At 46.2% G+C, this 14,734-nt stretch overlaps 1 protein-coding gene across 1 annotated transcript in view; it reads right to left on the bottom strand.

Moving 5' to 3' along the window:
• Positions 1–26: 26 nt before the first annotated feature.
• The window catches only part of DCAF12 (DDB1 and CUL4 associated factor 12), a 24,122-nt gene continuing 9,414 nt past the window's right edge, over positions 27–14,734 (bottom strand). Inside the window, exons 5-9 of the mRNA XM_018569056.1 lie at positions 14,306–14,499; positions 13,033–13,098; positions 10,716–10,878; positions 3,364–3,536; positions 27–520 (exon numbers count right to left, since the gene is read on the bottom strand). Coding sequence (XP_018424558.1) covers positions 362–520; positions 3,364–3,536; positions 10,716–10,878; positions 13,033–13,098; positions 14,306–14,499 — 755 coding nt within the window. The 3' untranslated portion in view covers positions 27–361. The remainder of the gene's footprint in view (positions 521–3,363; positions 3,537–10,715; positions 10,879–13,032; positions 13,099–14,305; positions 14,500–14,734) is intronic.

Here is a 14,734-nt window from a genome sequence, read left to right as displayed (position 1 = left end):
GAAAGGGACGGCACATTAAAAAAAAAAAAAAAAAAAAAAAAAAAAAAAGAAGAAGGGTGGAGGATCTTAAGACTGTGCGAAAGAATTTTACATTTAGGAGGTAAAAGAAAACTTCTTAAAAAGAAGCACTTTTTTTTTTTTTGTAAAAGCTTTGATTCATTTTAAGACAAAATTGGCTGACCAACATCTTCGAATAAAGCATCGTCTTGACAAATAAAACAAAAAGGAGACGGATAACGTTCTGGGCACAAACCACTTAGGGTAAAAGGGGGAGGCCCCCCTTATATCAGGTCTCTGCCCTCCAGCCCGGGAGGGGGCAAAAAAAATCGGCAGTGCCCGTTTATTTTCAGGCTGTGTTGCACTAGCTCCAGAGACCGGCGTAGTTTCCGTGAAGACCCGTTGGCAGGGGACCACCCGCTACAAAGAGCTTCGTTCCAGACGAGTCGTAGCAGTGGGTGTAAACAGCATTCGGGCAGCAGTCTATGTCAGAGAAGTAGTTCCTCCACATGTCGTTATGGTTCTGAGAGAAGAAGAGAATAGAGGGAAAGTCAGTCACCCATTATAAACTACATCTCTGCAATTCAGTCGCATGTCCCCATGGACTAGGTCCGTCAAGAAGCCTATACCAGGAAAGCATGCGCCCGGTGTGGTCCATAGAACCAGGCCTGACCATGCACCTATGTGTAGATGCGCACGTGTTCGCGCATGTGTTTCGTATTCTGGTGCCAAACGGGCTATTTAGGCTGCGACTCCTCATGACTGATTATTAGCTTCCTGCATACAGAGATCCTGTATCCTGACCCGGCTTCCCTACACCAGTGGTCCCCAACCCCCGGGCCGCGGACCGGTCCGTGGATCAAATGGTACTGGGCCGCGGGGCCCCGCACTGCCGACGGGCCTCACAGTGTCACAAGCCCCGCCCCCTGCAGTGAGTGCACACAACTCCCTGGCTGGGTAAGTCCGAAGGCGGGAGGGGGGAGAGCTTTATTAAATCAAAACAATCTAAAATATAAACAAACAATCAACGTCCCCCCCTCAGCGGGCCACGGTAAAATTATCAAACGTTGACCGGTCCGCTGCGATAAAAAGGTTGGGGAGCACTGCCCTACACCAACCTGGCTCGTCCTGACCATTCTGCTGATTCTCTCTCTTCCCTGACCACAGCTTGTTTCTGACTCCACTCCTGCGCGCCATCTTGTACTGCGCCCACACGTTCCTGACCTCAGCCTGTCTTTAACTACGATCCTGCCTGCTGATTTGGTCCCTCATCGCCCACACGTCTTGGCCCAACATGCGCCTCACCGCGGATCTTCCTGCACAGCTTCCTCTGGTGTGCATTTCCTGTGTTACCTTCACCCAGAAGATTCTCACCAAGCACAGCACTCCCTGCCTGCAGCGCACCCTTATGGCAACTCGCACCCTTCTGGCAACTCGGGCAGAGCCGACAACGGAGCTAAGGATTTCTGAGCAGTAGAGGCAACGTTGTCAGCTCACTGGATTTTTTTTTGCTGGATTTTTTTTTGGCAGGATCAACAGGATTTTTTCTGTACTTTTTAAAAGAAACAAAATATGGACATGAAAGGATCTTCTAACAGTGTAGAGAGCTTTAACACTACTACTGTGATCAGAATCCTACAGCAGCACAATTTAGCCGTCCTTATCTTGAACAATTGGTGCTGTTGGATTTAATTTTCTAATACTCCGCTACAGAAATATTCTGTGCTGTTGGGGGACTTGGCTCCATCAGTTATTCTTCATGTTCATTAAATGCTTAGTGCTGCTGGAAGACTCTGGTCCCTCTCCTTCACTTCCCTCCCCACATACATTCTGTGGAGCTGGCTCCTACTACACTTTCCTCTCCAGAAATACTCTGTGCTGCTGGAGGACTCTGCTCCTAGTACACTTTCCTCTCCTAAAACATAGGTGCTGCTGGAGAATTCTGATCCTTCTACTACACTTCCCTCTCCTTAAAATACCCGTGCAGCTAAAGGAATCTGCTCCTTCCTCCACGCCCTCCTATTCAAAAATTCACAGGGCTGCTGGAGGACTCTTCTTCTACTACACTTCTCTCTTCTGAAATACTCGCTACTACTGGAGGACTCTTCTTCTACTACACTTCTCTCTTCTGAAATACTCGCTACTACTGGAGGACTCTTCTTCTACTACACTTCTCTCTTCTGAAATACTCACTACTGCTGGAGGACTCTTCTCCTTACTAAGGCTGGGTTCACATCTAGGCGTATCGAATATGCGCGTTTGTCGCGTGCTTCATGACGCACGTTTTTACAGCGATTCACAGTAAAAAAAAAACGGACGACAAACACGCGTTTCCGAGGGTTACCTGGCTGTATCCCAATGGATACGCGCGGCAAATACGCCCCAAAGTAGCTCCTGTGCTTCTTTGGGCGTGGGGCGTTTTGCAGCGTGTTCCTAGGCGCTGTAAAACGCCCAGGTGGGAACCATGCCCAAGGCAATCATTGGTTTTCACATGTTGAGCGTTTTACAGAGCGTAGGAACACGCTGTAAAACGCCCAGGTGTGAACCAGGCCTAACACACTCCTCTCCAGACCTACTCTGTGCTGCTAGAGGACCCGGCTGCTCCCACTATACCTCCATCTACTGAAATGCTCAGTGCTGCTGGTGGAGCTTGCTCTTCACATTATACTTTCCTGTCCTAAGAGGATCTCTGCTGTCTGCCTACATCCACCAACCTAATGTTTTTCACATCATAAACAGAGCCCCCGAAGGAGGCAATCTTCTCCTCAGGCTTCCACAAGACATAAGAAGTCTTCAGAAACGGCTCTTCATTCATTTAAGGAATATTGCGCATTTCTTTCCTCAGTAGAGAAAGCTGTAAATGTTTGAGGAATCATCATTCCTACGAGCTACCCTGGAGGTGCATTATAACACAGCCTGGGCTCAAAGTACCCCTGCAATAAAGGGTACTCTTAGGTCATTACTTGATTGCAGTTTACTGCAGCAGTAAGTAGCAATGAATGCCATGGGAGAAATAAAAAATAAGGGCAATTAACAGTTTAAAAAACAGTTTCGCTGCAGCATTCACCTTCAATCTAACACAAACCACACAGTACTTCTTTTCTACCACTAGATGTCCTCAGTCATTCAACTCACTTCCTGTGATCCCTGCCCCCTGGCGAGCATGCACGAATGCATATGTGCAGCGGGAAGGAAGCGGGCCAGTTGATTAAACAGAATTCAGCTTTATAGAAAACATTTCACAACACAGACTGAACATTCCAAAAGAACGTTGGGTGTGTGGCCAGCATTACGCAACTGACATCTAGGAGTTCAATCAGTCCATCACCATCCGTGTATACAAATGACACCCGGGTGAGTACTCACCAACCAGCCTTTCCCCGTGGTCAGTTTCAGCATTTCTCCTCTTGACTTTAAAGACTGGAAATTGCCAATAGAATCATCCAGAAACCTCTGAGCTCGGATGTCATAGAACAGGAGGGAGCCCTGTCCGGTCCCCACAGTGATTATATGTTCATAGAAGCTCACTGACCGGATACCTGCACATAAACATATCAAGGCTTTAGTAACACAGAGTGGGTGTGAAGTCGGCCATGCCGAGAGCTTAACCCTCTCCGAAGGGTGACTTTATGGTCACAAGATGGTGCAATACATTAAGTTCAGATGAAAGTAGTGAAAAGCAGGATATTGTGAAACTGATCGAATGGGATAGACAATGGTTTATTAAATCAAAGCATGACATGAACTTGCCAGGATCACCATGGGGGAGACAGCAGGCCGGTGTCACAACTTGTAAAATGTATGTATATGCCAAAAAATTTCAACCAATGTATTCATTTTAAAAGCTTTTTCTCCAGTTTACTTTTTTTCTTCTTTTGTTGTCAAAGTTGCAAAAATACCCGCCGATCCTGTATGAACATCTACTTCTGCCCCTGCTTCGTTCTATCAACACCATCAATGGGTTCGGACCTACTGGAGTGTTGATAGACATGTGTTGTTCAGTCTACATAGGGAGCAGCAGGATGCATTGCCAAAGCACTGGAAGGGGAATTTATCAAGACTGGAGCAGACAAAATCTGGAGCAGATGTCCAAAGTTACCAATCAGCTTCTCGCTTTCATTTTCAAAGTTTAACTGAACAAACTGAAAAAAACAAGCTGACTGGTTGCTATGGGCAACTGCTCCCATTTTGATAACCTCCCCCTTGTGGGCTTTCATTTCAGTTATCAGTCTGTGGCGTCACGGGGTGACATGCCCATAGACCAGCTGTTGGCTCTTTTCCTGGCAGGTGACACAGGCTGACCCAAGGTGCACAGTCTAAGTGTCCCTTGGTCTACATCAGAGCACCCTGCAAGGGATGATTGGCCAGTGATCCTAGTGGCTACTGGGCCCCACCAAGGGATAGCAGGAATGGAGTAGCTGTGAGGAGGAGGCAGGGTAGCAATACTACAACTAGTAAGTTAATGATATTATCATTGGATCAGATGTCTCCATTAAAAGCTTTCCCCTCACCTCCTGTTCTAGTAACAAAAGTAACATTTCGAGATCCCCATCACTTTTCTTCTGCTGACAACAGTCACAGGACGAAAATTGAGGTTAGATCTCCCCATCAGAGACACTAACCGGAATACCACCCACTCAACCTTTCCCTCTCCAACCAAAAAACAACCCTTTCACTAGAGTTATAAAGTGCAGTTGTGCTCGACTCATGCATGCAAACCAGCAGTTCCACTTCGCTACCTCCCTCCCCAGCTGCACATCTTCCTTTTGCTCCCATTGGCCGAGCACGGTTACATGGAGTGAGTCATATTCTCCTCCATACCAGAAATACCGGTATTTCCTTTGGCTCCTAGCACCGGAACAGAGGTGGTGAGGGAGTGAAGGAATGGGAGAATACCTCTCTTGTATTAGAAGCAGGAGTTCCTAGATCATCAGCAAAAGGGAGTGCCAAAGGCTGATGCACTCAGCGATGCCTGGGTGAAAAGCAAAAGCCCTGAATAGGCAACCTGTGCTCTGTGTTCATCTCAAAGTTTACTTTCCCTTGATGTGACTGACAGCCACAGAAGCAAATGTGAATTCCTCAAGTTATGCGACTACTGTATTGTGGAGGAAGGTCGTTAAAAATATGACTGAGGGAATATGGGGACCATTAAAAAACAATTAGAGATGTGATATTCTGTACATAATGTTCCAAGAAAAGACTTGTCTGACTTCCAACACATGATTTCAGTTCAATACAGGCTATGACCACACTCACCGCTGCCCTGCTCCCTGCAGTACACGGACCGGACGTTCTGCGGAGGCTGCCGGGGGTCCAAGAAAGAGACGTGAGCCTGCGATCCCACCGCGTACACAGACCACTCCAAGCCATAGGACAGGCACACGTTCTCTCTGCAGTATGGTAACTTCATGGAGTGAAGCTGTAGAAAACCCCACGAAAATATGGCGGTCAGTTCCTGAGCAAAACCATACATGCCATGTAGGCTGAAATGTCAGCTGATGCGTTTGTGCAGCTTATGTCTTGTTCATACAGTAAAATATCACAAAAAAGAAAGACTGAGCTGGATCAAAATACCTGACTTTTGGGGAGAACTGGATCCCCATAGAAGCCTCCATCTAATCCTTACAGTCTATGGAACACAGACCTTCACTATAGTACTGCGCCATTCTGCTGACAAACTACATTCACGTATCTATTGACCTGAAGAGTAAAACTTGGGACTATATTGCTCTGCCGCTCCCAATCCAAATACTGGTTCCATTTATTTATATATCAAATGGAATCCACAATAAAATAGGTGATCCCACCGCTCCTTATACCTTTCTGTAGGTTACTGGCCACGGAAGCAGATCTGAGTTACAATGGTCAGTTTGTGTCCCTTTGAGAAAGCCAAACCTTTTTTTTTTTCTACTTTACTTTTGGGTCAGATAAGTACATTTACGAATATACTCCTGTGACCCCAAGTCACACAAAGACTACTGCCTGTGATATACTGACAGCGCAGAGCCGCACTGCAGACGGAAAGAGTTCCAACAATATTGTTGGGATCCACCCGACTGTGATTGACAGCTGGCTCTGCCTCTCTAGAGCCAGAGCCAGCTATGCCCGCCCCCTCCCCTGTCTGTCGGAGCGCAACAGAGACGGGAGGAGGAATCCATGTGGAGAGCGGTGACAGACAATCACTGCTCTGGAGAGGGAAGCCAGGAGCTTATTGATCATCAGTTTGTGATCGCTCAGCTCTAGGTATATAGATCTGGGGTAGGACATCTGCAGTGTCCATGCCAGCTCTAAGTATTGGGAAAATAATATTTTACTCTCCCAATACTTCCACCTTTAACTTCTAATTTGAACTACAGGACACCGCACCAACACACAGCATGTTTGCAGCGCCTTGGTGAGCATGTCCCCTGCCCAGCTTGCTTGACAGTATGTGCTGGCCGGATGCCTTTTTTCTAGCCACACCCCCCCACCATGCAAAAGAAGGATCCTGAGCTTCTCCCCAACCCTGCTTAGCCTGATTGACAGCAGGGACTGGCATGCTTTCTAACTATACCCCCCGCCATGCAATAGCAGGATATAAATGGAGGGCTTGCGGTCACATGGCTACATAATTATTTTCAAGGTAACTGGCAGCAATTTACATTGTAAACATAGATCACACTGACTTTTTGGTATATTCAGAAGCGCATTTGATGTGATAAGTCTGCTTAATAGACTTTGCATTAGCTTTATCAGGTGTGTGATCATACAGCAGCTGTCCCTTTAAATTGAGAAGCTTAATACAAAAACTTCTCCAGTGGGAGCGGTGTAAACATTTTTGCTCTCTTGAAGAGATCTGTCCACTGCTGCCAACATGTCTGAGTGTCCCAATAGCATGTTCCCAGCTGGGCAGAGCGGCTTCTCCTGCTTACCCCTACGTCACTGCGTCTACTTTTACAGGGCACTTCTGATCTATGTTGTAGTATCTGCCTGCTTTGTCTGACTGGAACTTCTGCTTTTTCCTCTGATTAGAGAGTAATCATGGCTGCCATGCTTTTGCTCTGCATAGAAAATAAAAGCAGGAAAAAAACCCCAGCAATTTCAGCGCCTCCGCTGTGAACGCTAAAGATGAATTTCTCCACAGTGCCTGCAGCTACAGAGGTGAATGAGGGCTTGTTTTACCACTTATCTAGAAAGTGTTACTTAGGATATGAATACTCTAATGCACATAGGTACAGTGTGTAAAGTGCGTTATCCCACCTAACATTACATGCGCATACATATTGTAATGAGCTCTCCAATGATCCCTTTCTCATGTCACAGCTCATGAAAACGATATGAAAAAACCCACTTTGTCTTCACAAGTCTGAGCTGCAGTCTGTGTTTAGTCTCCTTGGACACAATGAGAACATTCCTTCATTTTATATTGGCTGGCTCTGATCTCTGCTCTGCCGGGCTACACAGCGGTCATGCCGTATTAATTCATCTTACAAGACAATTCCACGAGCCGGCTGACTTGCTGAAAACAATACAGTCCCGGAGTGGCCGATCTCCAGCAGTGTGAAGGTCTAGCTGATAATAAGATGCAAGTTACCTTAGCTAGTGTGTGCTCCGCTTTCCACAGGTGGAAGTAGCCATCCAGGGACACAGCACCCAGCTCCTGCACAGAACATACGTCATTAAGAGAAACGCAAGAATATATGTTTTTTTTTTATTTATAAGAGTATGTAGAGTCTTTCCATACATGTTATATATATACACACACACACACACACACATACACTAATATTAGCAAATACCCATTTTTTCTAATGCTGGGCGAATTTAAAGAGAACATGTCACCAACAAAGCAGGTATAAAGCATAGAGAATTTAAATGCTTATTTTCCTTCTATAAATAACTTTTTTTTTTTTATTGACTGGAATGCGCTTCTGAACCTACTAGAATGTAGGAGTCCTCCAAGAAGAGTAAATTTCCTATCACAGCTCCCGCCCCTACTTATATAATTACAGCCCTGTCATCCTCTGGGAGTGTCTAATTACTTTCCATGCTGGCCCAGCTCCCCTATCCCTCACCACCCTACATAACCTTTTATGCAGTTGCCGGTGGAGGAGCTCAGGTGAATACTATACTGTGTCACTTGAGTGACAGCTCTGAGTCTGCTGGGGCTGCCGACATCCGGGATGGTGACAGCAGTCTTGGGGCTTTTAGAGGTCCTCATTGGCCTACCACTACACAGGCTTTGCCCCTTCAGTCTATCATGAATGCTGCTGCCAGACTTCATCTAACCAACCATCAAATATGTTAAATGTTCATATAATCTGAAAGTAGAACTGAACCCAAAACTTTTTTTTTCTTAGTTTTGGATAGAGTGGGGAGGGATTAGACCCCGTTAGGTTTTTTTAATTGCGGTCTGTGTCCTTGTTAGGGAGATACACCCTCTGTATGATGTCCTGCTGACAGTTACCAAGAGTGTGACAGAAAATCCACCAGCACAGGAACAGAGGGGAAATGTTCCAATGGGGACACTAGCTCTGGTCACCCTGTTGACCACAAGGGATTTCCCTCTCTTTGGAGGGATTTACTCTCACTTCCTGTTGTGGCACTCAGACAGGAAGTGAAATCTCCCCAATAGGACACAAATGGGGGGAAAATGACAAGGTTTAAAGCCCTCCTTTCCTCTATCTAAAGGATTTAGTTCCACTTTAAGGAAACAAACGGTCGGCGACATGGTCTCTTCAACCACTGAACAAAATATCTCCTTTCTCGGTAGAACTGCTTTAGAGGAGGATCACATTAACCCAAAAAATACATTCTGCTGCGGTCCGGAAACAAGCCGACTGACATATCAGAAGAGACAACGTTACCTTGTTCTTGCTGTTGAAGGCCAGGGCGCGCACCTTGCAGTTGGAGGAATTGCTCGTTTCTTTGGGGATATCCTTCAAAGCCTTGTGGTCAATATGCGCGTAGACTGGCACCCGAGAATGGCTGTGTTGGAAGTTACATTTATTCATCACCTCGTCATTTATCTCCCACAAAGCCATAGAACCATCCCGGGAGCCTGGAAGAGGGAAAGATTTCACATGGATCATCATCAGCAGGAACCTCAGAGGAATACAGTTGCAATATGGGCTGTGCTAATGTTCTCTCTATGGGGACTGCAGCTGACTGTCCAAGCGGTAGGATGGTACACTCCAAGCTCTGATGCTGATACTGTAAGTTCATCTGCCACCACCACTACGAAGCCTCCAGTATTGCAAGCCCTCAGGGGCAGGGCCCTCCTTACCAGCTGTGGTAAAGATTTCACATGGATCATCATCAGCAGGAACCTCAGAGGAATACAGTTGCAATATGGGCTGTGCTAATGTTCTCTCTATGGGGACTGCAGCTGACTGTCCAAGCGGTAGGATGGTACACTCCAAGCTCTGATGCTGATACTGTAAGTTCATCTGCCACCACCACTACGAAGCCTCCAGTATTGCAAGCCCTCAGGGGCAGGGCCCTCCTTACCAGCTGGTCTTGATTTGTATTGTGATTGCAATGTCTTCCTTATATTGTAAAGCGCTGCGCAAACTGTTGGTGCTATATAAATCCTGTATAATAATCCCCCCCCCCGCTAGATCACTGGTACCTCTCCAACTCACTTTTTAATGGCATGACTAAACAAAATTTGCAGGACTTTGAAGCCACAGGCTACACAGCCCACAGATGGCTGTGGTGCCCATATCACTAAAGAGAAAGGACTTAGCTGTCCGCCTTGAAAAATCCGCCCACCCCCGACAGGGAGACTACAGTCAGTCTAAGTGTCCCTTGGTCTACATCAGAGCACCCTGCAAGGGATGATTGGCCAGTGATCCTAGTGGCTACTGGGCCCCACCAAGGGATAGCAGGAATGGAGTAGCTGTGAGGAGGAGGCAGGGTAGCAATACTACAACTAGTAAGTTAATGATATTATCATTGGATCAGATGTCTCCATTAAAAGCTTTCCCCTCACCTCCTGTTCTAGTAACAAAAGTAACATTTCGAGATCCCCATCACTTTTCTTCTGCTGACAACAGTCACAGGACGAAAATTGAGGTTAGATCTCCCCATCAGAGACACTAACCGGAATACCACCCACTCAACCTTTCCCTCTCCAACCAAAAAACAACCCTTTCACTAGAGTTATAAAGTGCAGTTGTGCTCGACTCATGCATGCAAACCAGCAGTTCCACTTCGCTACCTCCCTCCCCAGCTGCACATCTTCCTTTTGCTCCCATTGGCCGAGCACGGTTACATGGAGTGAGTCATATTCTCCTCCATACCAGAAATACCGGTATTTCCTTTGGCTCCTAGCACCGGAACAGAGGTGGTGAGGGAGTGAAGGAATGGGAGAATACCTCTCTTGTATTAGAAGCAGGAGTTCCTAGATCATCAGCAAAAGGGAGTGCCAAAGGCTGATGCACTCAGCGATGCCTGGGTGAAAAGCAAAAGCCCTGAATAGGCAACCTGTGCTCTGTGTTCATCTCAAAGTTTACTTTCCCTTGATGTGACTGACAGCCACAGAAGCAAATGTGAATTCCTCAAGTTATGCGACTACTGTATTGTGGAGGAAGGTCGTTAAAAATATGACTGAGGGAATATGGGGACCATTAAAAAACAATTAGAGATGTGATATTCTGTACATAATGTTCCAAGAAAAGACTTGTCTGACTTCCAACACATGATTTCAGTTCAATACAGGCTATGACCACACTCACCGCTGCCCTGCTCCCTGCAGTACACGGACCGGACGTTCTGCGGAGGCTGCCGGGGGTCCAAGAAAGAGACGTGAGCCTGCGATCCCACCGCGTACACAGACCACTCCAAGCCATAGGACAGGCACACGTTCTCTCTGCAGTATGGTAACTTCATGGAGTGAAGCTGTAGAAAACCCCACGAAAATATGGCGGTCAGTTCCTGAGCAAAACCATACATGCCATGTAGGCTGAAATGTCAGCTGATGCGTTTGTGCAGCTTATGTCTTGTTCATACAGTAAAATATCACAAAAAAGAAAGACTGAGCTGGATCAAAATACCTGACTTTTGGGGAGAACTGGATCCCCATAGAAGCCTCCATCTAATCCTTACAGTCTATGGAACACAGACCTTCACTATAGTACTGCGCCATTCTGCTGACAAACTACATTCACGTATCTATTGACCTGAAGAGTAAAACTTGGGACTATATTGCTCTGCCGCTCCCAATCCAAATACTGGTTCCATTTATTTATATATCAAATGGAATCCACAATAAAATAGGTGATCCCACCGCTCCTTATACCTTTCTGTAGGTTACTGGCCACGGAAGCAGATCTGAGTTACAATGGTCAGTTTGTGTCCCTTTGAGAAAGCCAAACCTTTTTTTTTTTCTACTTTACTTTTGGGTCAGATAAGTACATTTACGAATATACTCCTGTGACCCCAAGTCACACAAAGACTACTGCCTGTGATATACTGACAGCGCAGAGCCGCACTGCAGACGGAAAGAGTTCCAACAATATTGTTGGGATCCACCCGACTGTGATTGACAGCTGGCTCTGCCTCTCTAGAGCCAGAGCCAGCTATGCCCGCCCCCTCCCCTGTCTGTCGGAGCGCAACAGAGACGGGAGGAGGAATCCATGTGGAGAGCGGTGACAGACAATCACTGCTCTGGAGAGGGAAGCCAGGAGCTTATTGATCATCAGTTTGTGATCGCTCAGCTCTAGGTATATAGATCTGGGGTAGGACATCTGCAGTGTCCATGCCAGCTCTAAGTATTGGGAAAATAATATTTTACTCTCCCAATACTTCCACCTTTAACTTCTAATTTGAACTACAGGACACCGCACCAACACACAGCATGTTTGCAGCGCCTTGGTGAGCATGTCCCCTGCCCAGCTTGCTTGACAGTATGTGCTGGCCGGATGCCTTTTTTCTAGCCACACCCCCCCACCATGCAAAAGAAGGATCCTGAGCTTCTCCCCAACCCTGCTTAGCCTGATTGACAGCAGGGACTGGCATGCTTTCTAACTATACCCCCCGCCATGCAATAGCAGGATATAAATGGAGGGCTTGCGGTCACATGGCTACATAATTATTTTCAAGGTAACTGGCAGCAATTTACATTGTAAACATAGATCACACTGACTTTTTGGTATATTCAGAAGCGCATTTGATGTGATAAGTCTGCTTAATAGACTTTGCATTAGCTTTATCAGGTGTGTGATCATACAGCAGCTGTCCCTTTAAATTGAGAAGCTTAATACAAAAACTTCTCCAGTGGGAGCGGTGTAAACATTTTTGCTCTCTTGAAGAGATCTGTCCACTGCTGCCAACATGTCTGAGTGTCCCAATAGCATGTTCCCAGCTGGGCAGAGCGGCTTCTCCTGCTTACCCCTACGTCACTGCGTCTACTTTTACAGGGCACTTCTGATCTATGTTGTAGTATCTGCCTGCTTTGTCTGACTGGAACTTCTGCTTTTTCCTCTGATTAGAGAGTAATCATGGCTGCCATGCTTTTGCTCTGCATAGAAAATAAAAGCAGGAAAAAAACCCCAGCAATTTCAGCGCCTCCGCTGTGAACGCTAAAGATGAATTTCTCCACAGTGCCTGCAGCTACAGAGGTGAATGAGGGCTTGTTTTACCACTTATCTAGAAAGTGTTACTTAGGATATGAATACTCTAATGCACATAGGTACAGTGTGTAAAGTGCGTTATCCCACCTAACATTACATGCGCATACATATTGTAATGAGCTCTCCAATGATCCCTTTCTCATGTCACAGCTCATGAAAACGATATGAAAAAACCCACTTTGTCTTCACAAGTCTGAGCTGCAGTCTGTGTTTAGTCTCCTTGGACACAATGAGAACATTCCTTCATTTTATATTGGCTGGCTCTGATCTCTGCTCTGCCGGGCTACACAGCGGTCATGCCGTATTAATTCATCTTACAAGACAATTCCACGAGCCGGCTGACTTGCTGAAAACAATACAGTCCCGGAGTGGCCGATCTCCAGCAGTGTGAAGGTCTAGCTGATAATAAGATGCAAGTTACCTTAGCTAGTGTGTGCTCCGCTTTCCACAGGTGGAAGTAGCCATCCAGGGACACAGCACCCAGCTCCTGCACAGAACATACGTCATTAAGAGAAACGCAAGAATATATGTTTTTTTTTTATTTATAAGAGTATGTAGAGTCTTTCCATACATGTTATATATATACACACACACACACACACACATACACTAATATTAGCAAATACCCATTTTTTCTAATGCTGGGCGAATTTAAAGAGAACATGTCACCAACAAAGCAGGTATAAAGCATAGAGAATTTAAATGCTTATTTTCCTTCTATAAATAACTTTTTTTTTTTTATTGACTGGAATGCGCTTCTGAACCTACTAGAATGTAGGAGTCCTCCAAGAAGAGTAAATTTCCTATCACAGCTCCCGCCCCTACTTATATAATTACAGCCCTGTCATCCTCTGGGAGTGTCTAATTACTTTCCATGCTGGCCCAGCTCCCCTATCCCTCACCACCCTACATAACCTTTTATGCAGTTGCCGGTGGAGGAGCTCAGGTGAATACTATACTGTGTCACTTGAGTGACAGCTCTGAGTCTGCTGGGGCTGCCGACATCCGGGATGGTGACAGCAGTCTTGGGGCTTTTAGAGGTCCTCATTGGCCTACCACTACACAGGCTTTGCCCCTTCAGTCTATCATGAATGCTGCTGCCAGACTTCATCTAACCAACCATCAAATATGTTAAATGTTCATATAATCTGAAAGTAGAACTGAACCCAAAACTTTTTTTTTCTTAGTTTTGGATAGAGTGGGGAGGGATTAGACCCCGTTAGGTTTTTTTAATTGCGGTCTGTGTCCTTGTTAGGGAGATACACCCTCTGTATGATGTCCTGCTGACAGTTACCAAGAGTGTGACAGAAAATCCACCAGCACAGGAACAGAGGGGAAATGTTCCAATGGGGACACTAGCTCTGGTCACCCTGTTGACCACAAGGGATTTCCCTCTCTTTGGAGGGATTTACTCTCACTTCCTGTTGTGGCACTCAGACAGGAAGTGAAATCTCCCCAATAGGACACAAATGGGGGGAAAATGACAAGGTTTAAAGCCCTCCTTTCCTCTATCTAAAGGATTTAGTTCCACTTTAAGGAAACAAACGGTCGGCGACATGGTCTCTTCAACCACTGAACAAAATATCTCCTTTCTCGGTAGAACTGCTTTAGAGGAGGATCACATTAACCCAAAAAATACATTCTGCTGCGGTCCGGAAACAAGCCGACTGACATATCAGAAGAGACAACGTTACCTTGTTCTTGCTGTTGAAGGCCAGGGCGCGCACCTTGCAGTTGGAGGAATTGCTCGTTTCTTTGGGGATATCCTTCAAAGCCTTGTGGTCAATATGCGCGTAGACTGGCACCCGAGAATGGCTGTGTTGGAAGTTACATTTATTCATCACCTCGTCATTTATCTCCCACAAAGCCATAGAACCATCCCGGGAGCCTGGAAGAGGGAAAGATTTCACATGGATCATCATCAGCAGGAACCTCAGAGGAATACAGTTGCAATATGGGCTGTGCTAATGTTCTCTCTATGGGGACTGCAGCTGACTGTCCAAGCGGTAGGATGGTACACTCCAAGCTCTGATGCTGATACTGTAAGTTCATCTGCCACCACCACTACGAAGCCTCCAGTATTGCAAGCCCTCAGGGGCAGGGCCCTCCTTCTCAGCTGGGCC

This window comes from Nanorana parkeri, unplaced genomic scaffold, assembly GCF_000935625.1.
Source record: "Nanorana parkeri isolate BGI_ZX_2015 unplaced genomic scaffold, ASM93562v1 scaffold1280, whole genome shotgun sequence".
Classification (NCBI taxonomy): Eukaryota; Metazoa; Chordata; class Amphibia; order Anura; family Dicroglossidae; genus Nanorana; species Nanorana parkeri.
The sequence above is the reverse complement of the archived record's forward strand: the minus strand, read 5'-3'. Positions and strand labels throughout refer to the sequence as shown.